Genomic DNA, 21310 nt, shown 5'->3' with positions numbered 1-21310 from the left:
TTTATACTGTGGACCTGCACTTTCTTCCAGAATCATTGTGTATCTCTGTGTAGATACTTGGAAATGCCTCTTCAACCATCCTATTTGCATTAAAGGGCAGATTAGAAAATATTGCCTCTTGCAAGCCGAAGCACTCAGCGCGAACTCCCACCCTGCCCCCCACTCTCTCCCAGAATGACTCCGTGGATTCCAGCCTCCTCCCAGGGACAGGCAGGATGCTCACAGCCACGGACTCTCATTCGTACTAGGAACTAAGGATGACACAAAGCATAGCTGCCCCTCACTCCACGGGGGAACTCCTGGGGCCGGGGAACGGGCAGCGAGCTGGGCGGGTCCCCACAGGGAGGCAGAGGGGCAGCGCTCCGCTCCCCGGCCGTTCTTCCGCTCTCCTATCCGGCACCCCGCGCTCCCCAGGCCCCGCCGCCCCGCGCCTGCTCCACCACTCGCTCCGGGAAGTCCCGCCCCGCTCGGGGCGGTCGCGGCTCTCTGCCAGCCGGGGCCCTGCGGGGTGCGGTGCTGCCGGCGGAGGGTCGGACCGCGGGGTGAGCGAGTGGGGTGTGGGGAACTCCTGCGGAGCCGCTCCGCCACGTCCCGCGGCCCAGAGCCGTGCCGGGCTCGCCCTTGATGCCCTCGGCGCGACAAGGCGCCCGGGCCGGGAAACTTCGCCCGAGAGTTGAGGGGCGAGAGCGGCTTTCGCCTTCTGCGCTGCCGGCCCGGGAAGGCCCGAGGCGGGAGAGCGGAAGGCGGCTGGCAGTGCTCGGGGCAGGGGCGGGGCTGTGCCCAGGGCTGTGCCGGGCTCGGGCCGCGGGTCAGGGCCGCGGCGGGCCCGGCACAGCCGGTGCAGCCTCGGCGGAGGGGCGGCTGCCGGGCGAGGGGCAGAGGTGCTGGCTCAGGCAGGGCTCCTGCGGGGAGCGTGTGGAGTGTGAGGGGACGAGCAGCTCCTCTCTGCAAAAGCGTTTTGCAGCACCAGATGATAGTTACCAACAGAGTGAGCCGCGAGCTCAGGCGGCTGCACTGTGTGAGTGCAGCTACACTGCTATTATTAGTACTGGTATTTAATATTTGTACAGACATAACAAGTTAAATATTGGAACTACGTCCTCTCTAGTACTCCTCTCCCGACAGTTCCCGAGGGTGTCTCTGAAGGAACAAATGCCTCTATCCAAAACTGGGACCTTCAGAGCCTGCCTTCAGCTGCCTCTCCATCTGGAAGCACCAGCAGCCCTCTGCAAGACTTAAGCTTCCAGAGTTGCTTAAGTTTGTCAAGGCTGAGCAGCAAAGCTCCAGACTTGCTTGTGTGCCCTGTTGGGACACGACACTACACCATCCATATTCTCTGTGGCCTGAGGCTTGCTGCCCATCCAAGACACAGTTGCAGCAGGTTCCCTGCTCCCCTGGCACCGGCTCAGGGAGCTGCGGAAGGGAGGCTGAATCTGAGCAAGGGAGGTTCAGCTCCCCCTGCCAAGTGTGCTTCAGCGCAGTGGCAAAGCCACTGCTGGGCAGTGGCCTTGGGTTTTGGCACCCTTCTGCATTAGGTCTTATCTTGTGGTCAGTTTGGTCGTAAGTTGAAGCATACAGGTCCTGTTGGTGAGGAACTCTGAGGAGCCTAGCAAGTACTTGAATGTATATATGATCTCCAAGATACCTGTAAACATAATTCTTTTTTTTTCAGGTGTCTGTTGTAAAGGGTGGTATCTTCTGTATGCTAGAGGCTTGTGACAGTTCTTGAATGAAACCAGTTTTTAGCTGGAGGTCACTTACGTCTGGGAAATTTTGTTTTACTCGTCTGGAATTCCCTTCTGCTTTACACTGGATAAATTATTCAACGTCCTCTGTCATAATATGTTCTGTAATGTTTAAAGGTTGTTGCCTTCTTTCTGCTAGGGGCTGTGTTTCAGTGATGGGTGAAGCAATGCTTCTAATAAGTAGTTTTGTATCATTTTGTCAGGTAGTCTGGGATTGTTTTATGAAAGACTACATATGTGTCATTTATTATTGTGAATGCGCCTTATATTTTGGAATTTAACAGATGTAATATTTGCCATCCTGTCACCATCATCACATTCATTTTCATAGTTATAATCAAAGGTGGCAACAATGGCATTCAGATGCTCAATTATATTTCATGTAGATGACCAGTGCTAACTTGCTAAATTAGTGCATGGTGCAGCAGGAACAAATGTCACAGCTTCCCTCTGTTAGGAGCCGTCAGCTTGCTTCTCACACATGAAAATCATAGTGAAGCATATGGCACCAGTGAGTTCTGTGTTTATTAAAGGACTATGCCTCTGAACATTCTGTGAATTTTTTTCCTTATTTCACTTGATGTAGATCTAAAATGTTTTTCCCATCTTTCAGGACTTGAAATACTGAACAAATCAATTTTTTAGTCAGACTTCTTAAGGTTCATGAAAACAGTGTGAGGCTTCTGCTTGTATCAGACTGGCCACCTGTCCAGTATGAGGGAATTAGAGATCCATCTAAGCTGTGGAAACCTATGGTACAAGTCTCTGGTTTGATGCAGAACAGTTTTGAACTCTTTTACATTTTCTACATTTCTGGAAAATTGGATTGCCAGCTGTATTGGAGGGTAAGGGGAGTATCCCATCCCTCTAGTTCTAAGAAGAAATTACATCCTCTCAAAACTGGTAGGGTAGCTTTTCTGCTTCAGTGTCATTTTTCTGGTCACAAATTAAAAGCTTCCTCAGAATTTTTTAAGCAGTGGTCATCTCTTTGGTCTGATAGTAATATGTATGTTGGTAATAATCCAAGAAGAGCATTTTATGCTAACAATATCTGGGATATGTTTCACAAGGTCTTAACTACTCCGATAAAAAGGAAGCAAGAAGAAATACCACCACCATCATCTCTTAGATGACAGCTTTAAGTAAATCACCTTTTTTTACTTGGATCTCAGAAATGTAGAATCCCTCTTCTCAAAGATATACTGAAACTCCACTGTTGTGTAGCCAAAGCCACAGGGTTTTTCTTGAAGTAACTTCTGTGGAGGTGGTAGGATCAAAGAACAGTGTGTTACCTGCTGAACTACTCCCTTTTTCTGCTCTTTTGGAATCTCATCTCTTTCTTCAAAATGTAAAAGGAGAATTGTTTTATTCCACAGTTGTCTTTGCCCTGTCCAGAGTTACTACAGTGAGGATTAGTGATCAAGTGAAAGGAGTGTACCTCTTTTTTTGCTGTGATTTGTGTACTTTTTGGCAGATGGGTCATTTTCAAATGGGTCTGGAAATCTTCAACTGGTTTTATTGCTTGAACTCTGATGTTTGGTAAGCTTTATTTTAGGACTTTGTTCTTTGTTGTTCACTTTAGACTGGGTAGCCAGGATTTTTTTGAAAAACAGATAATAGTTTCCAGGACAAAAATACTGAGTTTGTATCTTCTTTCAGAAATTCTGTGATACAAAAAGGCAAAACAGTGGCAGGGTTCTGTGTCCAGTTCTGGTTAAGACTGAAGATTCAGCAATACCTGGAAAAGAAATAGAAGGATATGTAGGAGACCTGACAATTTTGTCAGCTTCTGTGTCTTGGTTGTTCCTAGCATTCCACTGTTGTATCCAGATGGGGGTAAGAACTTAAAGACAGGAGTTGTATAAGCAAGAGGTCATTGACTCTTACCACTGACAAAGCAGGCAGACTGTAAGTTTCTGAGGTAAAAGATACTCCTTGAGCTACACCCATCAGCTTTGAGCTTTCCCGTGACTCACATTAACTTTTCTTGTGTGGGCTTGTTTCTTTAGAGCAGAAGTGGATCTTGAGATGGACATACAGCTTCCATTTCCTGCCACAGTCACGGAGAACAGTCAATGAAAACCAATGAAAGTCAATGAGAATAACAACAAAGAGTGGAGTTAAGATGTATGCTTGTTTCAGATTTGAAACAAAAGGCTTTTCTCAGGGTATTTTTTCCCATTAGATCTTCAGATTGGTTGCAAATTTTGTGATACTGTTGTTTGCAGTAGTGGGACATTGAATTTAGTTCTTTGCATCTAAGCTCATTGCTCCCTAGTAAAGAAGGTGGTTTTCTGGAAGTGCCTGCTTTTTTCAGTTGCTGCAGTCTGTGATAGTGAATGAGACTCTGAAGCAAATCGCCAGGCTCTTTTCCAACATGCGTGGCTTTACAGATCTTAGTGGATCAGTGACTGCTGTGTTCTGTGGCAAAGCTGATGTTGGGGTTCATTCATCTGAATAATTTTTTTAGATGTTAATGTTCAGTCTTGATCAAGAGATAGTAATGCATATCACTCTTCCATTACTTAGATTTGTGTGGTGCATTTCTGCATGTGAAGATCATGGAGTGGTTTGATGTGGCTCTGTAGGGCTGTACAAGCGAGTGATAATGCTCCACCCAGCATGCTTACTGAAATGTTTAAGCTCATGTGAAAATATGTGTATGAGACCTCAAGTAGAGAGAAAACCAATGAAAGTCAATGAGAATAACAACAAAGAGTGGAGTTAAGATGTATGCTTGTTTCAGATTTGAAATTTAGAGGGAATGAAGGTTGGATATGCATTCCTGAAACGGAGACTTTTTTTCCCCACATCTTGTTTCCTCATAAGAAAGAGAATATATGCTTATACCCCAGAACCCTCGAGAAGCAAATGTGAGTCTGTTAAGTCTTAAGAATATGAATGTATATATCAACATGCAGGACTTAGCCCATATTTGCATATAGCATAATGTGACTTCAGTTCTGATTTTTGGCCTAAAAACACTATGTGTGCATGTAAAATATAATTAATGTAATGTTTGACCCTGGAGGAAAATTTTTATCTGACCTTTTATCAGGAGTAATTTTGGAAGCTGCCCAAAATGTAAAATCCCCTGAAGTTCTTCTAAAGAGATGTTAATGAAAAAACACTTAGGGGTATGCTGGTCTCAGATCTCTGAGGAAGAGAAACTTCAATGTGACTTTGCTCAGAGAAGCCTGGATTTTGAGACTGTTATCTGCACAGAAATAAGGTAAAATGGAAGTCTGACTATTCTGGTCACAACAGCTAAACTTTAACCAAATTGGAAAAAAATTGTGCAAAGTTCTATATACGAGGTGACTTGGACTCTGCTTCTTGGGGCAAATCACATGTGCTTGCTTTGTTCTCCAAGGTTTGTCCACCCTGCGAGACGGGTACGAGACGCTGCACTTGTCCTGGTGTGACAGTTCAACTCTTAAGGAAGCAATCTGATTTAGATATGCCTGGCTTAAAGCCTGGCTAGAGCCAGAACATGACCCTCAAACCATGCAAAGCTGGATGGTCAGTCTGCCACGAGTTGAGCCAGAGGGAAGGTGCTGTAAGAATTTTCTCTTTCCTTTCAGGTGAACATTTAAAAGCTTTGCTTCTCGTTTACCCAGCTCCTTATCTGAGAGTGTTTTTTGGAGGTTCTGAGGGCAGGGCGTCAATAAATTGGCCTTTCCCATATGTGTACTAGTGTTTATGTTTCTCTTAAAATTTAAGTGACTGCTTTTAGATTGTAGAACATTGACAGTGCTACTCAAGCAATGTAGCTGCTATGGAGTGTGTGTACCTGCATATTTTGGTGGTATTTCTTGTTATCATAGTTGGATTATATAAGGCTTGTCTAAAGCTCTCCTAATTTTTTTCATAGCACATACTGTAACCTTACATAAAGTCTTACTTTTAGTATTCTTTCTCACTTCTGTAGTGTAAAGGTTTTTTGGTTGCTCAAACCATATATAGAAGACTTAGTAAAAAGCAATATTTAGCATATCTTTTGGCTTGACTTCTTAAGGAAATATGTTTTTGAATGGTTTGGGGACCAGAGGTAGGTCACTGAAGGCCACAACATTAACCCACTATTCTGAGTATTTCCAGAATAATGTGTTTCATGAAAAAATGCAGCAAGGTGGAATAGATGATGCTTTTTAAATAATCCCCCCAAGAATTCTCTCTTTGAGTCTGTTGGCCAATTTCTACCCATTCAAGAGCTTACACATCCAAAATGGTGATGCTTGTAAGCATGCTGCATGAAGATACAGCCACCCAAAGGTAGGAAACAAAGACTGGCCCACGAAAGGAAGAGCTGCAGCATATGCTCCTGTGGGCTTAGGCGGGAATTTGTGTGAGAGAGAGGCACCATAAGTGTTCCCTTCCTCTCTCATAAAAGCTTTATTCAAGGCATGAAAAATCTCCTGTGTGACATTGTTCCTTAGGACACAAAGCCTTGAGTTAGCTTGAAGTTCAGCAAATCATGGTACTCTCATAGCTCCATTCTGGGAGAGGAAAAGGACCAATGCCACTTCTGACCAATGTCAATTCCGAAGACAGGGAAGAACATTTATGACTTTTAATGAAAATAATCTGTCACCTTCAGAGCAGCATACCTGCCATTTCTACAGAAGAGGCCCGAGTTTGCCCAGAAACCTCAATTTTTTCAGTACTTCCACTCATTTTCAAATTCAAACCCAAAAGCAATATAAGACTTGTTGTTCTCTCATGTAACAGAAACTAGTGATGGTGTGAGAGTGCCTGTTAGGACTACAGTGTTACAGGTCTTGGACTCCTTTGCTGTGACTGGTGCATGGGGAATTGCTGGACTAAATGACAATTGAGTCTGCATCTGTCCTGGAGCAAATGCAGGTTCTGTCCTCCTGCTGCACTCAGCCACCCAGCTGTGGCAGGCTCAGCTCCACAGCCCCTGTAGCTGTGCTTTCCTTTCAACATGCATGAGCGAAAAAGCCATGTTTACTGAAATCTGTGTCCAAGGGAGTGCTGGGTTTCAGGCATGTTTGCACTGTAATTAGCGCTCATGAATATATTTTTGAAGAAGGTGGAATAGATATGGAGAGGTTAGAAAGCTTGCTTGTCTGGTGGGGAAGAGGAAGAACTGTGCAGGCAGTATTGAATTCCTTTCTATAAACCTCTACGTGGTTGGCAGAAACATGAGGGAAGAGAAAAGTAAGGGTTTTTTGAAATTTTTCGTGACACAGTCTGCACGTGTTCTCTTACCCTGTGCCTCTCCTCTTTGTCTTGCTAACTTTTTCCCTTGTCACAAAATGCTTACATGTGGGGAACAGTGAGATAACACAGCATAGACTAACTAATAGTAATTTCCTACAGATATGTCACATATTTCTAATTAGTGGCTTTTCCATGCTCTGTAGGGGTTGCTCAAACTAGAATCGAATTCTCAGAACATTTCCTCCATCTGTAAATATATAGTGAGCCTGTGCTGTATCACATTTCCCAGGGCTGTGTGGTTATAAAGGAAAGACTCACTTAAAATGCTCTTGATGCAGCCAGGGCAGCCCTTGTTTCTAAATGGCAGCTGTGTTTAACTTTTTCTGGGTACAGTTAATACCCATTGAGGCATTCTTTTTGCTTTTTTTTGGTAAATTTTATGTCACAGCAATCTGGATTTAATGTTGCTCTAATCTCACATTGTAATGTAACGACAATGAAATGATTCTCACACTGGTCTACAGAGAATCTGTGTTAATGCCATTAAAATGTGCTTACCCAATCAAAACAAATGCAGAATTAGCATATGGAAACTGTGTTTATGTGATTATAATGTTTCAGCAATATGAGATTACTGTAGGAAGCAGCTAATCCAAACCTAGGGGGACTTCCCATTACAAGGCCATTAAAATGACACAATGACTGAAGCGCATGTTTCAGATGGGAAAAGTGGAAACATAAATCTTGTCATCAGTATTCAAGCAAAACATCTATTGAACTCAGTGGAGTTTTTACCAGAGTCAGGAATGCAGCACCATGACCTTTTTAGTAGCAAATCTCTTTTCTCTTAACAATACCTCTAGGAAAAATATTTACTTCACCAGGATTTGATAGTTGGCTAATGGTGAGAGTTGTATTTTATGCACCATCCAGTTGGTGGTTATAAAGATTTGTCCAGCGTTTATTACAAGAATGGTAAGGTAGTGTTTCACGGCTTTTGTGAAATAATAAAAGTTTTGGTTACATCTTAAAGCAGTTTTCTCATTTTTTAGTCTGAATTTGTAATTTTCAGGAAATATAATTTATTTCTCTCTTTATACAGCACCCAGAGCTGAGAAGTCTTGGTTTGTGCAGGAGCTCCTTGGCAATACCACCACATAAATTAGCGATTTTCAAAACCAAAATAGCTGTTATTGCCAGATATGAACCTACCTATTTATCTTCTGTGATAGGAATCAGCACATTTTCCCATCCCCTCAGACTGGGTTAAGATTAAGGAAATATAATTCACATAGCCTGTGTAGAGCCATCTGAATTATATTTGTTTTGTCCTGGATTGTTTCTTGGCTCACTCCTTAGTCCATGGAAGGAGGATAACATTACAGGAAGTGACTTATCCTGTCCTTTTACAGGCATTAAAAATAAGCTGGACGAATTGCCTATAGATATGTCCTTCCATCTCCAGATGATTGTTCTGTAGTAGACATACATCATTTAAATGCCTAAATGAGGTGATATGAATGCAGTCCTTGGTGTATGAAAGAAGAAATTTTTTCAAAAGAAAGTTCTGTGTAAAACATGGCATGCATGTCATGAGTAAACCACACAAACAGTGATTCCTGTAGTAACATCTACATGCTTAAATTAAATAGGAATCCTGATTCCATTTAAAAGCTATTTGCACCTAAAATCTGTTTTAAAAATACATAATTCTGATTCGATCAAGTGAATCTTACTAGGAATAATGTATCATAGCATAACCAGGGCAGACTCTTTATGTGAATGACAGTAGGGAAGATATCAGGACAGTGATTTCAAAAATAATTCCAGTCACAGGTTGTTGACTGTCTTTATTTTCTATACTTCTTTTATTAAGAGTGGTGGGTTTCTAAAACCGTGTCAGTTATCAGGAACAGGCATTACATTAATACATTTTTCGTGAAGATAAATTAGGCCTACTTTAAATGCTGTTTGTGTAAGTTTCCATTTTTTGTGATGCTTCTTATATTTACAAAAATCCTTGGCCTCAGTCAAAAGGTTCAGTAAATTCTGTATATGTATTCTGTAATCTGAAATCTAGAGTTTAAAAATCAAGAGGTTGGTGTCTGCTAAAAGAGAAACCTGGCACAGGAGCTGGTAATTTATTTGTGTCAAGATCTATCAAAAGAAATTAAATACTTGTGTATTTAATTGTATATAGGTTTGGTTTGCTAACTTAATAAATGGATTGGAAAATTGTCAGTGAACATGGGGAAAGAGAAGTGTGAATCTAATGCAGAGGGTAGTTATCACTCTGTGCTGTCAGGGTTTTACTGAATGCCAGAGTGTAGATATTTAACATTTAAAAAAGAGGGAAGGGGCAAAAAAAATAAAGCAAAGGTAATGCTTAGAATTATGTCAGTTGCTTTGCTGTACATATAAGAATGACTCAGATCATTGAACTTTATCCAGAATAGTGGGTTGCTTTATATAGAGCACCAGCCTTCTTCAAGGATGGAATTAATGACTGTTTAATTGAATTGCAGCTAGGAGAAGTTTCTGACTAAGACAGGTATTTTGGTTTTAATTATTTGCTCAAGAATAATATTTTCTGAAATCATGCACTTCTTAATCTGTTTCGAAGAAAAATAAATCATCCTATTAATCAGCCAGCAGTCTGTTCTATGAGAAAGATTATTCTTCTATCTTCTCAAACAAGTTGACATGCTAGTTCAGGAGCAAAATTCCTAAAAGAACAGTTCATCCTAATCAGCTTTTACACAAGGCAAGTAAACATAGTCAGTCAGTCATTTCTCTTTTTTATGGATGGCCAACTTCATATTACAATGAGCACCAGCACTACAGAATTCACTGGGCAGGCAATAGCTGCCTTTTCCAGAGGCTGGGTCATTTTTGTCCGTTGGTGCTCTGACAGTGACTGCTTCTCATGAGATCAAAGTATCCCCAAAGAGATCTTGATGTTCCTGTGCCCTTTGATATGTGGAGTTCAGTGCCCTTCAGATTTCAGTTTTTCTGTCATCCTAGTAGATTAACTTTAGCAGTTAAAAGGAAAATGTCCTCTGAGGGCTTAACCAGTAACAAACCCGTGTTTATGACATTATTCACTAAAAGGGAGGCAGAAATGGGAAAGACCTCTCTCTTTAATCAATAATGCATGCTCTAGTTAGTCCTTTCCTCTGGACATGATTAAACATGTATTTTGTTTCATAACTCATGATTTTGGTTGACTAGGGATTTTAACTATATATCCTCAAGCCTTTGTGACTAGCATCTGGAAGATCTAACATGAACTGGTTAGTCAGGACTACCCCCCCTGCCCCTCCCAAAAGGGAAAAAAAACAATATCCCAATGGGGATAGCTGCAGTTAATTCTAACCTGCAGTGAGTTAGGCTAAATTGGTGCAGGGCCTTTGACATGAACCAACTGCAGACTGTAACCTCAGTGTTTGTCTTTGTCACTGCTCGTTTGAAGTTTTGAGAAGTAACATTTTTTCATTGATGTTAAAGATTAATTAAAAAGTGTCTGAGATGCTGAACCACATACAAATTGTTAGTTTAAAGTCTGTTCTTAACTGGTAAAATATTTGCCCACTGAAGCTCTTCGGCTTCTCCGCCGCTGTTTGTGGGCCATGCTCTATCTTTGGCGGCTGTTGTCAGCCTTAGAGGAGTGGTCCTGGGCTGTTCAAGACCTCCAGAGAACCTGAGTCCTGCTGAAGCCAGAGGAGCAGATTATCACCCCCACCCCTGCATTCCACATAGGGAGGGGCAGACAAGGTGCCCAAACACAGACTGCTTCCTTGGCATGTGAGAGGGACACTGAGTCTTGGAGGCCAGAGGTAAATATACTGAACATACCAGTAAGGAATATTCAGCCTTGGTGCCAAGTGTGTTCATCTGGTGGCTGAAGCTGACAAAATATGACAGCTGCTGAAGAGCAAAGAATCCTAAATGAACATATAATGGTTTTATTGAATAGGAAACATTTATCTTAATGTGATACTGACTGCAGCACAATAAATTACAACAGTTTCCATGTACTGAAATGTGATGTGTTTATGTTGCTGGAGTACTGATACAAGCACAGTGGGGTAAAATAAATGCCTTGTTTTTCATATTGACCACCCTGCTACAAACAGCTTTTGGAAACATCCCAGCAAACACACACAGAGTGTAGGTACATGTGCAAGAGGGAGGAGGGATTTCAGAAATTACATGAGAAAATGATGCTCTTTCTGAAATGTTTTTGTTTTCTTTCTTCTTTCCCAGACTCCTTTAGGATCTGATTTTTTCCCCTTTGTTAAAGAAAAATGCTGTCCTTGAGTGGAAAAGTGCAGACTGTCTTGGGCCCTGTGGAGCCAGACTGTCTTGGCTACACATTGACTCATGAACACTTGACTATGAACTACAGCAGCTGCTTTTGTCCACCTTCTCCAGGCCAAGAGCCTTTGTCTAATGGGCCCATTGAGATGAAGAATTTGTTTTGGATTAAGCAAAATCCCTACAGCCATAAAGAAAACCTTCTTTTGTATCAGGAGACAGAGGCTGTGAGGGAGGAGCTGCTGCATTTTAAAGCAGCTGGTGGTGGGACAATTGTGGAAAACACAACTACAGGAATTGGCCGGGATATGAATACTTTGAAGAAACTTGCTGAAGAAACTGGAGTTCATATTATTGCTGGTGCTGGGTTTTATGTGGATTCCACTCATTCTTCTCAAACACAGGCCATGACAGTGGAGCAGGTAGGTCTTAACCATTGCTTCAGCACCTCTGTCCTGTGAATTATACCTGGGTAAGCCAAAGTTGGAGAGAAGTTCTAGTAAAATAGATGGAATATAGAGGTGCTCAGCAAAGAAAACAGGAACAGCACGACTGCTTGTGTGTAATATCTGGAGCAGCACTACTTTCATGTGCTTGGTTTATCTGTCGGAATTTCCTGTTCTTAAGCTCCATTTTCTTTGAGGGATTTGTTATAATGCAACAGTAAAAAGAAAATACAGTATTTCATGTCTGGACATTTGGTACACCACAAACTATCTTGAGTTTTTTACTGTTTTTTAAGGAAGGAGTTTATCCTTGCTACCTCTTCTGTCACTTTTTCTGGCTAATTGCTTCCCATTGAGTTTACCCAGCATTCTTGTAGAAAGCATAAATAATTGCAATATTTATAAGACAATTGTAAATCACTGCTCTGCTCAGGCTGTGTGTTGTAGCTCTGTTCTCTATCATTTGTCCAGGCTTTTCAAGGCATAGTCTACATCAGCCTGTTTGTACAGTGACTAAGACAATGTGTTAATAATACCTGAGGTCCCCAGATGTTCCTGTAATAATAAATATTCATCTTTTATTAAGAAAATGTGGTGATGAGGAGAAGAGGGAATGGAACTCTCCAAGGTAAGAGGCTGTGAATGTGTATAAATACAGCTGACAATTTTTTTTAAAATCTGTCACAGTTTACAAATGAGTCAGATTAATTTTTAAAATCAATGGTCAAAACTTGAGCAGTGCTGCCAACAAAACTGGACCCAAGCTGGCCCAAACTGCACACAAGAGTACTGTTTTTCCTAAATGTTCTTCCATTGCTTGAAATACAAATAACATAGACACATAGATTTTTCAAGGCAAAGTTTTCCCTTCTGTGTTTGATGGACTGATGGAGACCCACAGATTTCCTGTACTCAGCACTTAGAATGTGCCATCATCAAGGTGCCTTAGAAGGCCATCATCAGTACCATTTTGTGCTCCCAGTTCTGAATGTATGCTTAAGATATATGGCCTATTCTGAGAGAGAAAAAGTAAAGCTTTTATAACAAAATAGGTTTATTAAGAAATTCTAATGGGTTTTGTCTATGCATGCTCTAAAGCAGGCTAATTTTGATCCTGTAAATTTGTCAAATGAACCTTGTTTTTGTAGCTCTGAAGATCTGTTGTTCTACACTGGCATTCCCATAAGCAGGTTTTGCCTTTAAACTTGTCTCTTCAGGATGCTTGCCAGAGTTTCTTTCTTCCCTATATGTATGACAAGGTTTCCTTATTCTCTGATCTTATTTTGCAAAAACTACATTGAATTTTGTCTGATGCCAATTCAGGAGTGCAAAGCAAAGGTTTTGAAATAAACTAACCTTTTTTTTTTTTTTTTTTACAAAAATTTAATGTCTGCCTAAATCAGAGTTCAAATTACATGTAGACCAGCTTTCTTGGCAAACCTGGACAAATGTGTGACTGGATACTGTTAAACTGATGTGCTTCTGTGTTTATTTTGGTCTTAGTGAATGGTTAGCATAACATTAGTTGACAGAAACCAGATTTTAACTCCAATGTTTGCACACACCCAGCTGTTAATTAGATAAGTTCAGAAAGACCTTGAGAGCATAACTAGCCCAGCATCCATAGGCCAAATTTGATGCTATTTAACACAAATAGTAATAATAACCAAAAATCTCATTTTTCTGTTCTCTAGCTGACAGAGATTATTGTTGATGAGGTACTCAAAGGAGCAGATGGGACTAATATCAAGTGTGGTGTGGTGGGAGAAATAGGTTGCTCCTGGCCTTTGACTCCGAGTGAACACAGAGTGCTTCAGGCAACAGCACAGGCTCAGTCACAGCTTGGGTGCCCTATTATCATCCATCCTGGCAGGAACAGTGACTCCCCTTTCCACATTATCCGCATTCTGCAGGAAGCTGGGGCTGATGCTTCAAAAACAGTCATGTCTCACCTCGACAGGTAAGGAGACTATTCTACTGTGCTTCCTGCAGTGTTGCCACAACTCACTGGGGTTTTGCAGAACTACACTGGGAAAAGGTGACATAGAGTTTTACCCTCAAGTTAACTGACTTGAAAAATAAGTGGTTATATAGAGCTTGATCTGCCTCTAGCACTTCAGTCCACTTCACTCCAGGATCGGGTTTTAGATTGACATTGATAAGAGATTTTGGTATTTTAAATGCTGTCTTTGAAAGCCTGGCAGAGGGATTAGGAATAACTGTAGCCACATTTCAAAAATGAGAATTTCATTAATTTGTATCCATGCACAAATCCCAGTATTTACAAAGCATTGGACACTGAGCAGCTCTCACTAAATTGGGTTGGAAGTTGCTGGGCTTCCAGTGTTTTTGAAAACTGGGTCACTCGTAATGGCCTTGCCAAAATCTCACAGAAGCTAATGGAGATTTCCTTAATTTGGCTGGAGTCTGGATCAAAGCAAAAGGCAGATTTTTAATGTTCTACTACCAGACAGAGGAACTACTGCTGTAAAAGAAAATAGTTGGGTTTTGGATAATCCATAGCATAGACCAGATAGTTACCTTTTAGTTTCCTTGAGAACAAAAACCAGGAGCTCGGAGACGCACGGAGAGAAATTGGATGCTTTTCTGTCTCCAGCTTAGAAATACAGCCTCTGTTACCAAATCAGTTTTGTATGACCTTGTGTTGCTCATGGTGAGCTGGAGTATGTCCAAGCATTGATTAGTTTGGCCAGTTGCTGAATAATGGAGACTATTTGTGGTCATATGATTCTCAGCAATTGGATTGTTTTCCCTCAGTGTGAATGTAATACAGGCAATAGCACTGTGCTCCAAATTTCTTGTGGTTACAGGCTCTAAGAGCTTGCATCTCGAGCTACAGGTGTTTGTTATTCACACAGAGCTCCTTGTTTTCCTTGATGCTTTTAGGAGCACAAAATTCATGCCATGAAATTATATTTGAATATTTATAAATTACTTCCTTTTTGTATTTACCTGTATTCCACTGTATCTATAGCTGCATTTTTCACCCCTTTTTTCAGAAAAAACTGATTACTTAAATCTTTTTCTGAAAGAGGACTGAGCAAGCTGCAGGCATCAATACTTATGTAGCCATTTTGATACAACATAAACATACAATTATGGCTTTTTGCCTCTTATACACTGTTGTAAATTGTTGAATTAAATTATTAATTGATGGAAATTAAACAATATAAGTAGGAAAACAGAGGTGCAGTTTCAATAACAGCCGTTGATGCACAATATGACATTTCCTTTTATCTCTTTCTATCATTACTTTCACACATTCAGGTTGGCACTTGCTATAACATAAACTACTGTGCAGTTTGGCTTTGCAATGTGCACTTAACATTTTAAGTCTCCTCCAGTAAGAAAAATCCATATGGAAGCATCCTAGTCCCTTAAATGTGATATAAATTTGTACCTAGCTCCAAATTTCATGTTTGCATTTCACATAGACAGAATGGTAGTTTTCCAGTGGATTTACAATTAAATGATAAAACTAAAATGCTAGCTACCATGTCTTGCAATTTAAAAAAAGGTAGCAGGTATCCATGGTGGAACTACAGTGTACTAAAAGGCTGGAAGCAAAAGCTATCAAGGCCTCTGCTTTAGCCATTTGTTAGGGGTTAAGGTTATAAAGGAGATCAACATCTTGACTCAACTCACTTGAGTAACGTTTGTTAGAAGACTCACAGCAGCTGTTACAAATTGGCATCATAACAGTTTGGTGTCTGTCCCCATGGTATTTGTGGCTAAGGTCCAAATGACAGGGTGCTTCACCATGTCCCACCTCTTTTTCCATGAGCTCAGGGCTGTTCAGGGACAGTGTTGCCCAAACACCCAATTGCAGCTCAGAGATCAGCAATTTGAACTGGGAACTGCTGCTGTTGCTACATCCTTGTGGCTCACAGTGGGACCCAGTGTCTGGGGAAACTAAGTTCTCTGGCTCTTTGATGGGATAGAACACCCAAAAGCATGACACTAACAATAGTTTTCAAAATAAACTGTTGTGGCTGTGATTTTGAAATAGATTGTTGGGTGTTTTTGCCACTTGCACAGGATTGAATACTCTTGGTGATTGTCTCCCTGTGAGCCGAGCAGGGCTGGATCTAAAATAATCTGTTCTTTGGCTCTGCACTTCGAAAACTCATTTGGTAATAAATGTTCAGTCTCTGTAAACTGTAACATTTATTTTAAAATAACATTTTTTTATTAATTACAGTTGGCAAGTCTTACACTCCTGCTGATGGCAGGCTTGTTTGAACATGGATTTTCTCTCTCTCAACCCATCTGTTCCTCCTACTTGATTGGTTGTTAAGTCATGATACTGAAATTATGACATCAGTCATTTCCATAGCAACAGACTGTGATGTAATTGTGTAAGGTAAAACTGCTTTGTGACATCAATATCTGCAGTAAAAAAAAAAAATCCCCCAACAAACTACTACCCTTTTGGTTAACTGTTCTGCTCTTGTGGAAATGTGGTTTCTTCTTAAAAAAAATTGTGTAGCAGCTGTAAAGATAAAGTTGTATCATTTGAGTGTTTTTGTTTTTCTTTGAACAGCTTATACACTTGGTAAAAACGGTTCAAAGAAAACCCAAAATATTAAAGAGAACTCTTATTTCTGTTGCTGTTCTTTTCCAAATGAGTGAGAGGTGCTAGAAGCTTTGTTCTTTCACTTTTCAAATCTTTTGTAAAGCCCATGTCCCAGATACTCGAAGTGCCATTACGTATTTTGGTGAGAGCATTTCCTTAAGGCGTTCTGGCCAGATCCCAGTGCAAACAATGATATATTGCTGCTCTAATAGCAATCTAGAAACATCACTGTACAAAATAGAAACTAAAGACAAAGTTGTATATTACTGGTGTGTGATGGATGAAACAAGCCCTGGGTGAAGCTGTCTCCTGTAACTCTTTTGGGAAAGTAAATCTGTCTCGTGTAAGTAATCCATTGTCTTTTTTTTTTTTTTTTATATCACTATGAATTAACCTCCTCCTTAAATGTCCTTCCTTGTTAGGTTGTCTGTTGAGAGGGTTAATGATATCAAAAGTAAGTAACTTTCCTGTTACCATTTAAAGATTATTATAGAGGTTTTCATTATTTCATGGGGAAAGAGTTGGTTTTGTTTTGGTTTTTTAATGCATGAAATCCCAAATGAATGTAAGAAGGACAATGCTGTGTATCGTCTTAAGTTGCATGTGTCAATCAGGAGTCCTGTTTTTCAAATAGGTAAATTATATCATAGATTATTTGGTTTTTTTCTTTGCAAGTAGGAGGTCACAAAGTACCTGTCCTCATACCATAAGATGTTTTATTCCTGTTACAGTGCTGACTTTGTGTTATATATGTTCTGCAGGACCATATTTGATAAAAAGAAACTTGTCGAATTTGCTAAACTTGGATGTTACTTAGAGTATGACCTATTTGGTACAGAATTCCTTCACTACCAGTTCCATCCGGATATTGACATGCCGAACGACAATGAAAGAATTGCAAGGTATCTGCTCCCATACAGTTTTAGCTATAGCATGGTTATTGATTTAAAAATATTATTGATAAAAAAATACTTGTTTTAAGACCATCACAGAGTGACTCTGCTTGTTGTTCAAAATTGTCTTCTGTCCTACTGAAATAATGCCATTTTCCCCTGCTGCTGTCACGCCATTAGAGCAGCATATATAATTTCTTCTTTCTGAGGGGAAGATGCAGAATCATAGTGTTGTAGGAAGTTACTTGAAAAGAAGGTCAAGAGCATTTTAAACTTCATTCTCTGTCCTAATTCCATGTTGATCTGGTCAAATTTATAGTCTGTAAAAAGGAAAAGGCTGAAAATACTGCATTTATGTTAGGATTAAGTGCTTCTGTTTGAAACATAGTCTTGGAAACTTAGTGCTGCTGCTAAACATCATCTCAGCCTGTAATATCTCCTCATTGGTTTGCTAACCTAGCAAAACTCATTGGTTGTTTTGGATAGATTTGTGCTTCCATCCTGGAAAACTGCCTTTTTTCTTCCAAGCACTTTATCACCTTTCCTCCCCCTGTCCTTTTGCCCTTTCTCTGTTTTGAAGGATGTGATTCCTGTCTCTTCAGAGCTCCCATTCTCCTCACACTCACTCACAATGTGAAAATATTGGTCCCACTGGCAGGATACCTCTTCCCTGCTTCTCATCAGCACCTGCAGTCTCAGCTCAGCTGCACGGCCAATCTGTTGTGCTGTATTAACACAAAGTTTTGCCAAAGAGATACATTCTGTACAAAAACTGTCTGAGAGAAGGTAGGATCAGCTGGGAATGGACACCTCACTTCTTCCACTCCATCTGGAGGTGTGATGCTGCCATGCTGTTTGTCCACAGTGTTTGTGAGCAGTGAAGTGGCAGGTGTCTGAGGGGTGGATTGCCATCCTGCCTGTGTCTTTTTACCTTCCAGAGTCACAAACAGTTCTTTCACTCTTCTTGATGAGAAATATTTTATGATTGCTGATCACTAATGAAGTAACTTCTAGCTTTCCTTTACATCTCAGACGTAGTTTTCCTCCCCCTCATTGTCAGATTAATCTCAAAACTAATCTGTTTTCAAAGTGTTCTCTCCTAAGAAAGTGCTGTGGCTGTTATCCCACCCTCCCGAGCATTTGCTGCTGCTTTTCACACTAGAAATTGTTTCTCTCTTAACAATGCTCTCAGTATTTTAAACTGTTGCAAGGAGTCCACAGTTTTCGCATTTAGATTGAGTAAAGTTGCTTCCTCTGCTGTGTCTCCTGCCCTCTCCTGTGCCATGGAAAGTCAGCACCTGCAGAAGCACTGGGGAATATATAGAGAGGACTGGACTAGGCTAACAACTGGACTTGGTTAACAAGTGCATGTTCAACTGTGGCAGAGTTTTCATTCCATCCATGATACTTGCTCATCCACCATTATCTCTCCTGAAACTCTCTAGTGTCTGAGTATTTCTTGCAGCAGGCTGTTCAAAGGAAGAAAAGATGAAAGGTTTGTCTTCTCATTGCACAGTGTGAGTATGTGTATTTGAGTTATATCGATGTACCTACAGTGGACTAAGGATGGCTGGGGCAATCTCCTTAGGGTTTTGTTTTGTGAAACAGCACCACAGAGGTAGAAATCAAATTGACCTCTAAATGAAAATACTGAATGGAAAATACTTGTTCACATCTTTTTTGTTCAAAAAACAAACTTCTGTAGTCATAACATACCTACTTAACACAATTTAGCTGTCTGTGTGCTTCAGCAGTTTGGTTGCAGTCTACTGCCAATGCAAACAAAACACTGACTTCTGTTCTGGGGCAGTTTGGAGTCAGAGGAATGAGCAAAAAGGAGCAATGGATACAGAATAGAAAGGATCATGTGCCTCCCCAACGCATGAAATTAGTTCAACATTAAAGGAGATGATTCTAATATGTTTGGTCATCAAAAACTTACTCCCTCCAGTGCCATTACTCTTACTTACTGGTTGGCTTGTGGTCTCTGTATTCCAGGCTGGAGGAGTTTGTTGTGATGTCGTAGGACTATGCTTTATGTAGTGTTGTGCACTGTATGGCACAATGTATGGTGGCTTTTTGAAAAACAATAAAATGTTACCAAATTCTATCCTATTTGCCTTCTTTCTGCTGCCCATGCTGGTTTGATCCTGCTACATGTATCTCCTTGTAACTACCTGTAATAAAATGTGTCAGTAAGGGCTTTCAGATACAATGTGGGTACTTGTAAGGCTAGTTCTTGCTTTCTTGCTGGTCAAAGCATTGTCAGGAAGGTAAGGATTAGAACTTCACAGTGCTAGCAAGTGATGGAATTGGAGGCCTTCATGAGGAACGAGCACTTTCCAGGGCTGGTCTGTCAGTCCCTGCCACTTCAGTGCTGCAATCCTCTGCCAAACTAAATGGAAGCTTACTGAGAAACTTGAACAGTCATGCCATACAGAGGTGTAGACATCCACATAACATAAATGCTAAAATATTAGTTGATTGAGGGAGTAAGGCTACCTGAATGAAATGTGAAGCAGAAGGACTTGTAGTAGTCCAGCTACAAGAGTGTGACCAGAAGGATTACTTCTTTTTCCAAGCTGACCTGTCATTTTGCCAAGGCTGTTTAGCTGCCCTGCCATATTAATGCCTCTTATTTCCTGGCATGGAAAATGGAGTATGATACTGGCAACTTCAACTTTTTATTAACTTGCTTTGTTAAATGGGATTCAACCGAATTTATGTAAATGAGGCTTCTTTAAAGACCTGTCACACACAGAGTTCGGTCATTAGCAAATGTAATGGGACCAGCCTTGTGACAGCAAAAAGTAACCTGCTGAGAAGGAATTTATGTAGGAAATTATTATTTACTCATTTATATAAACCTGTCTCCCGTGCATGGTGATGCTGAAGTTCTTGAATTCCTCTGTGGAATTAATGGGTCTGGAAATGCAAAGTCATGTGCCAAAAGCAAAGTTTTACTTCTCCATTTTGATATATATGGTGGTGTGTTTTCAGAGGTGGGATATTTTTCATGCAATAAAAAATGTATTTTATTTTCAGGTAAATGTAAGGACTATATTCTCTGAGCACCTAAGTATTTTCTGTTATAATACAGTCCAGCAGTACAGTAATGTAAGAAATGGAAATGCTGGTGGGTTCTGTGCTGTTGCAGTGAGAACTTTCGATGACAGGGATGCTTCCAACTTTTGCAGGATTCGTATGTTGATTGAAGAAGGCTATGAAGACAGAATTCTGATGGCTCATGATGTACACACCAAGAACAGGTTGATGAAATATGGAGGTCATGGATATTCACATATCCTTAAAAATATAGTTCCTAAAATGCTAATTAGAGGCATATCCCAAGATAAAATTGATAAAATACTCCTAGCAAATCCAAAGCGGTGGTTGACTTTTAAGTAGGAACAATGAATAAATATGCCTGATTTAGAAGGAAGCTTGATAAAATTCAGATTTCAATACAGCAGTCATTAAAAAAAATCTAAAAATCTGAAAAACTAAAAATTTAGTAGACACAAATAAACTAATTGTAACTTTTCTTTTTAATTAGAACATCAAAATTGTGTACTGTCTCTACATTTTCTCCCTTCTGAAAGTTTGCTCATGAATGATTTATGGAATATGAGCCTACCTACAGAATCTTTTCAACTGACATTTTAAGATAATTGTTTCAAAAACATAATCTAATACTGTTACTGAATGTTACCTTCAGACTACTTCTGAAGATGTGTTACCTGGAAGGAAATTTCCTTGGAAGGAAATTATGGTTTTCAGTTAAATTTCCTGTCTTCAGGGGCTGATTTTAATCCTTGTAATACTGTCAATCTTCTCATTATCCTCATATTCTTTAAGTAATACTTGATTGAAAGGTCTGGAAGTTTTAATTAGCTTCCATAGACAAGAGAAGGCAAGAGGAATCTCAAAAAAGATAAGGTTTCTTTCTAGTTTAACAGTTTACTTAATTGTAACTGAAAATGTAAAAAATACATGAAAAAATATATTTTTGAATAAAGCATTTTGATCACCTCTTAAACTATGTGCAGTATTATTACAGATGTCTTTTTCTAATTGCATTAATTTTTTATCATGAACTTGGAGTCTCACAGCAATCATGTAAAA

The 21310-nt window shown here is 40.2% G+C and overlaps 1 protein-coding gene across 2 annotated transcripts; it reads left to right on the top strand.

Annotated features, from left to right (window-relative positions):
• The first annotated feature begins 323 nt into the window (after positions 1–323).
• PTER (phosphotriesterase related) lies at positions 324–21224 on the top strand. 2 transcript variants are annotated; one of them, XM_053945009.1, is made up of 5 exons: positions 324–542; positions 11199–11671; positions 13390–13655; positions 17054–17194; positions 20383–21224. In XM_053945009.1, exons 2-5 carry the CDS (start codon positions 11240–11242, stop codon positions 20591–20593), a joined length of 1050 nt encoding a protein of 349 aa, XP_053800984.1. In that variant the 5' UTR covers positions 324–542; positions 11199–11239; the 3' UTR covers positions 20594–21224. The 2 variants fall into 2 exon arrangements, with proteins under 2 accessions (XP_053800984.1, XP_053800992.1); XM_053945017.1 differs by lacking the exon at positions 324–542 and adding an exon at positions 12167–12323 and having other exon boundaries at positions 11598–11671.
• The last annotated feature ends 86 nt before the right edge of the window (positions 21225–21310 follow it).

The sequence above is a fragment of the Vidua chalybeata genome, chromosome 1, assembly GCF_026979565.1.
Source record: "Vidua chalybeata isolate OUT-0048 chromosome 1, bVidCha1 merged haplotype, whole genome shotgun sequence".
In the NCBI taxonomy this organism is placed as follows: Eukaryota; Metazoa; Chordata; class Aves; order Passeriformes; family Viduidae; genus Vidua; species Vidua chalybeata.
This window is presented reverse-complemented; position numbering and strand designations above follow the sequence as displayed.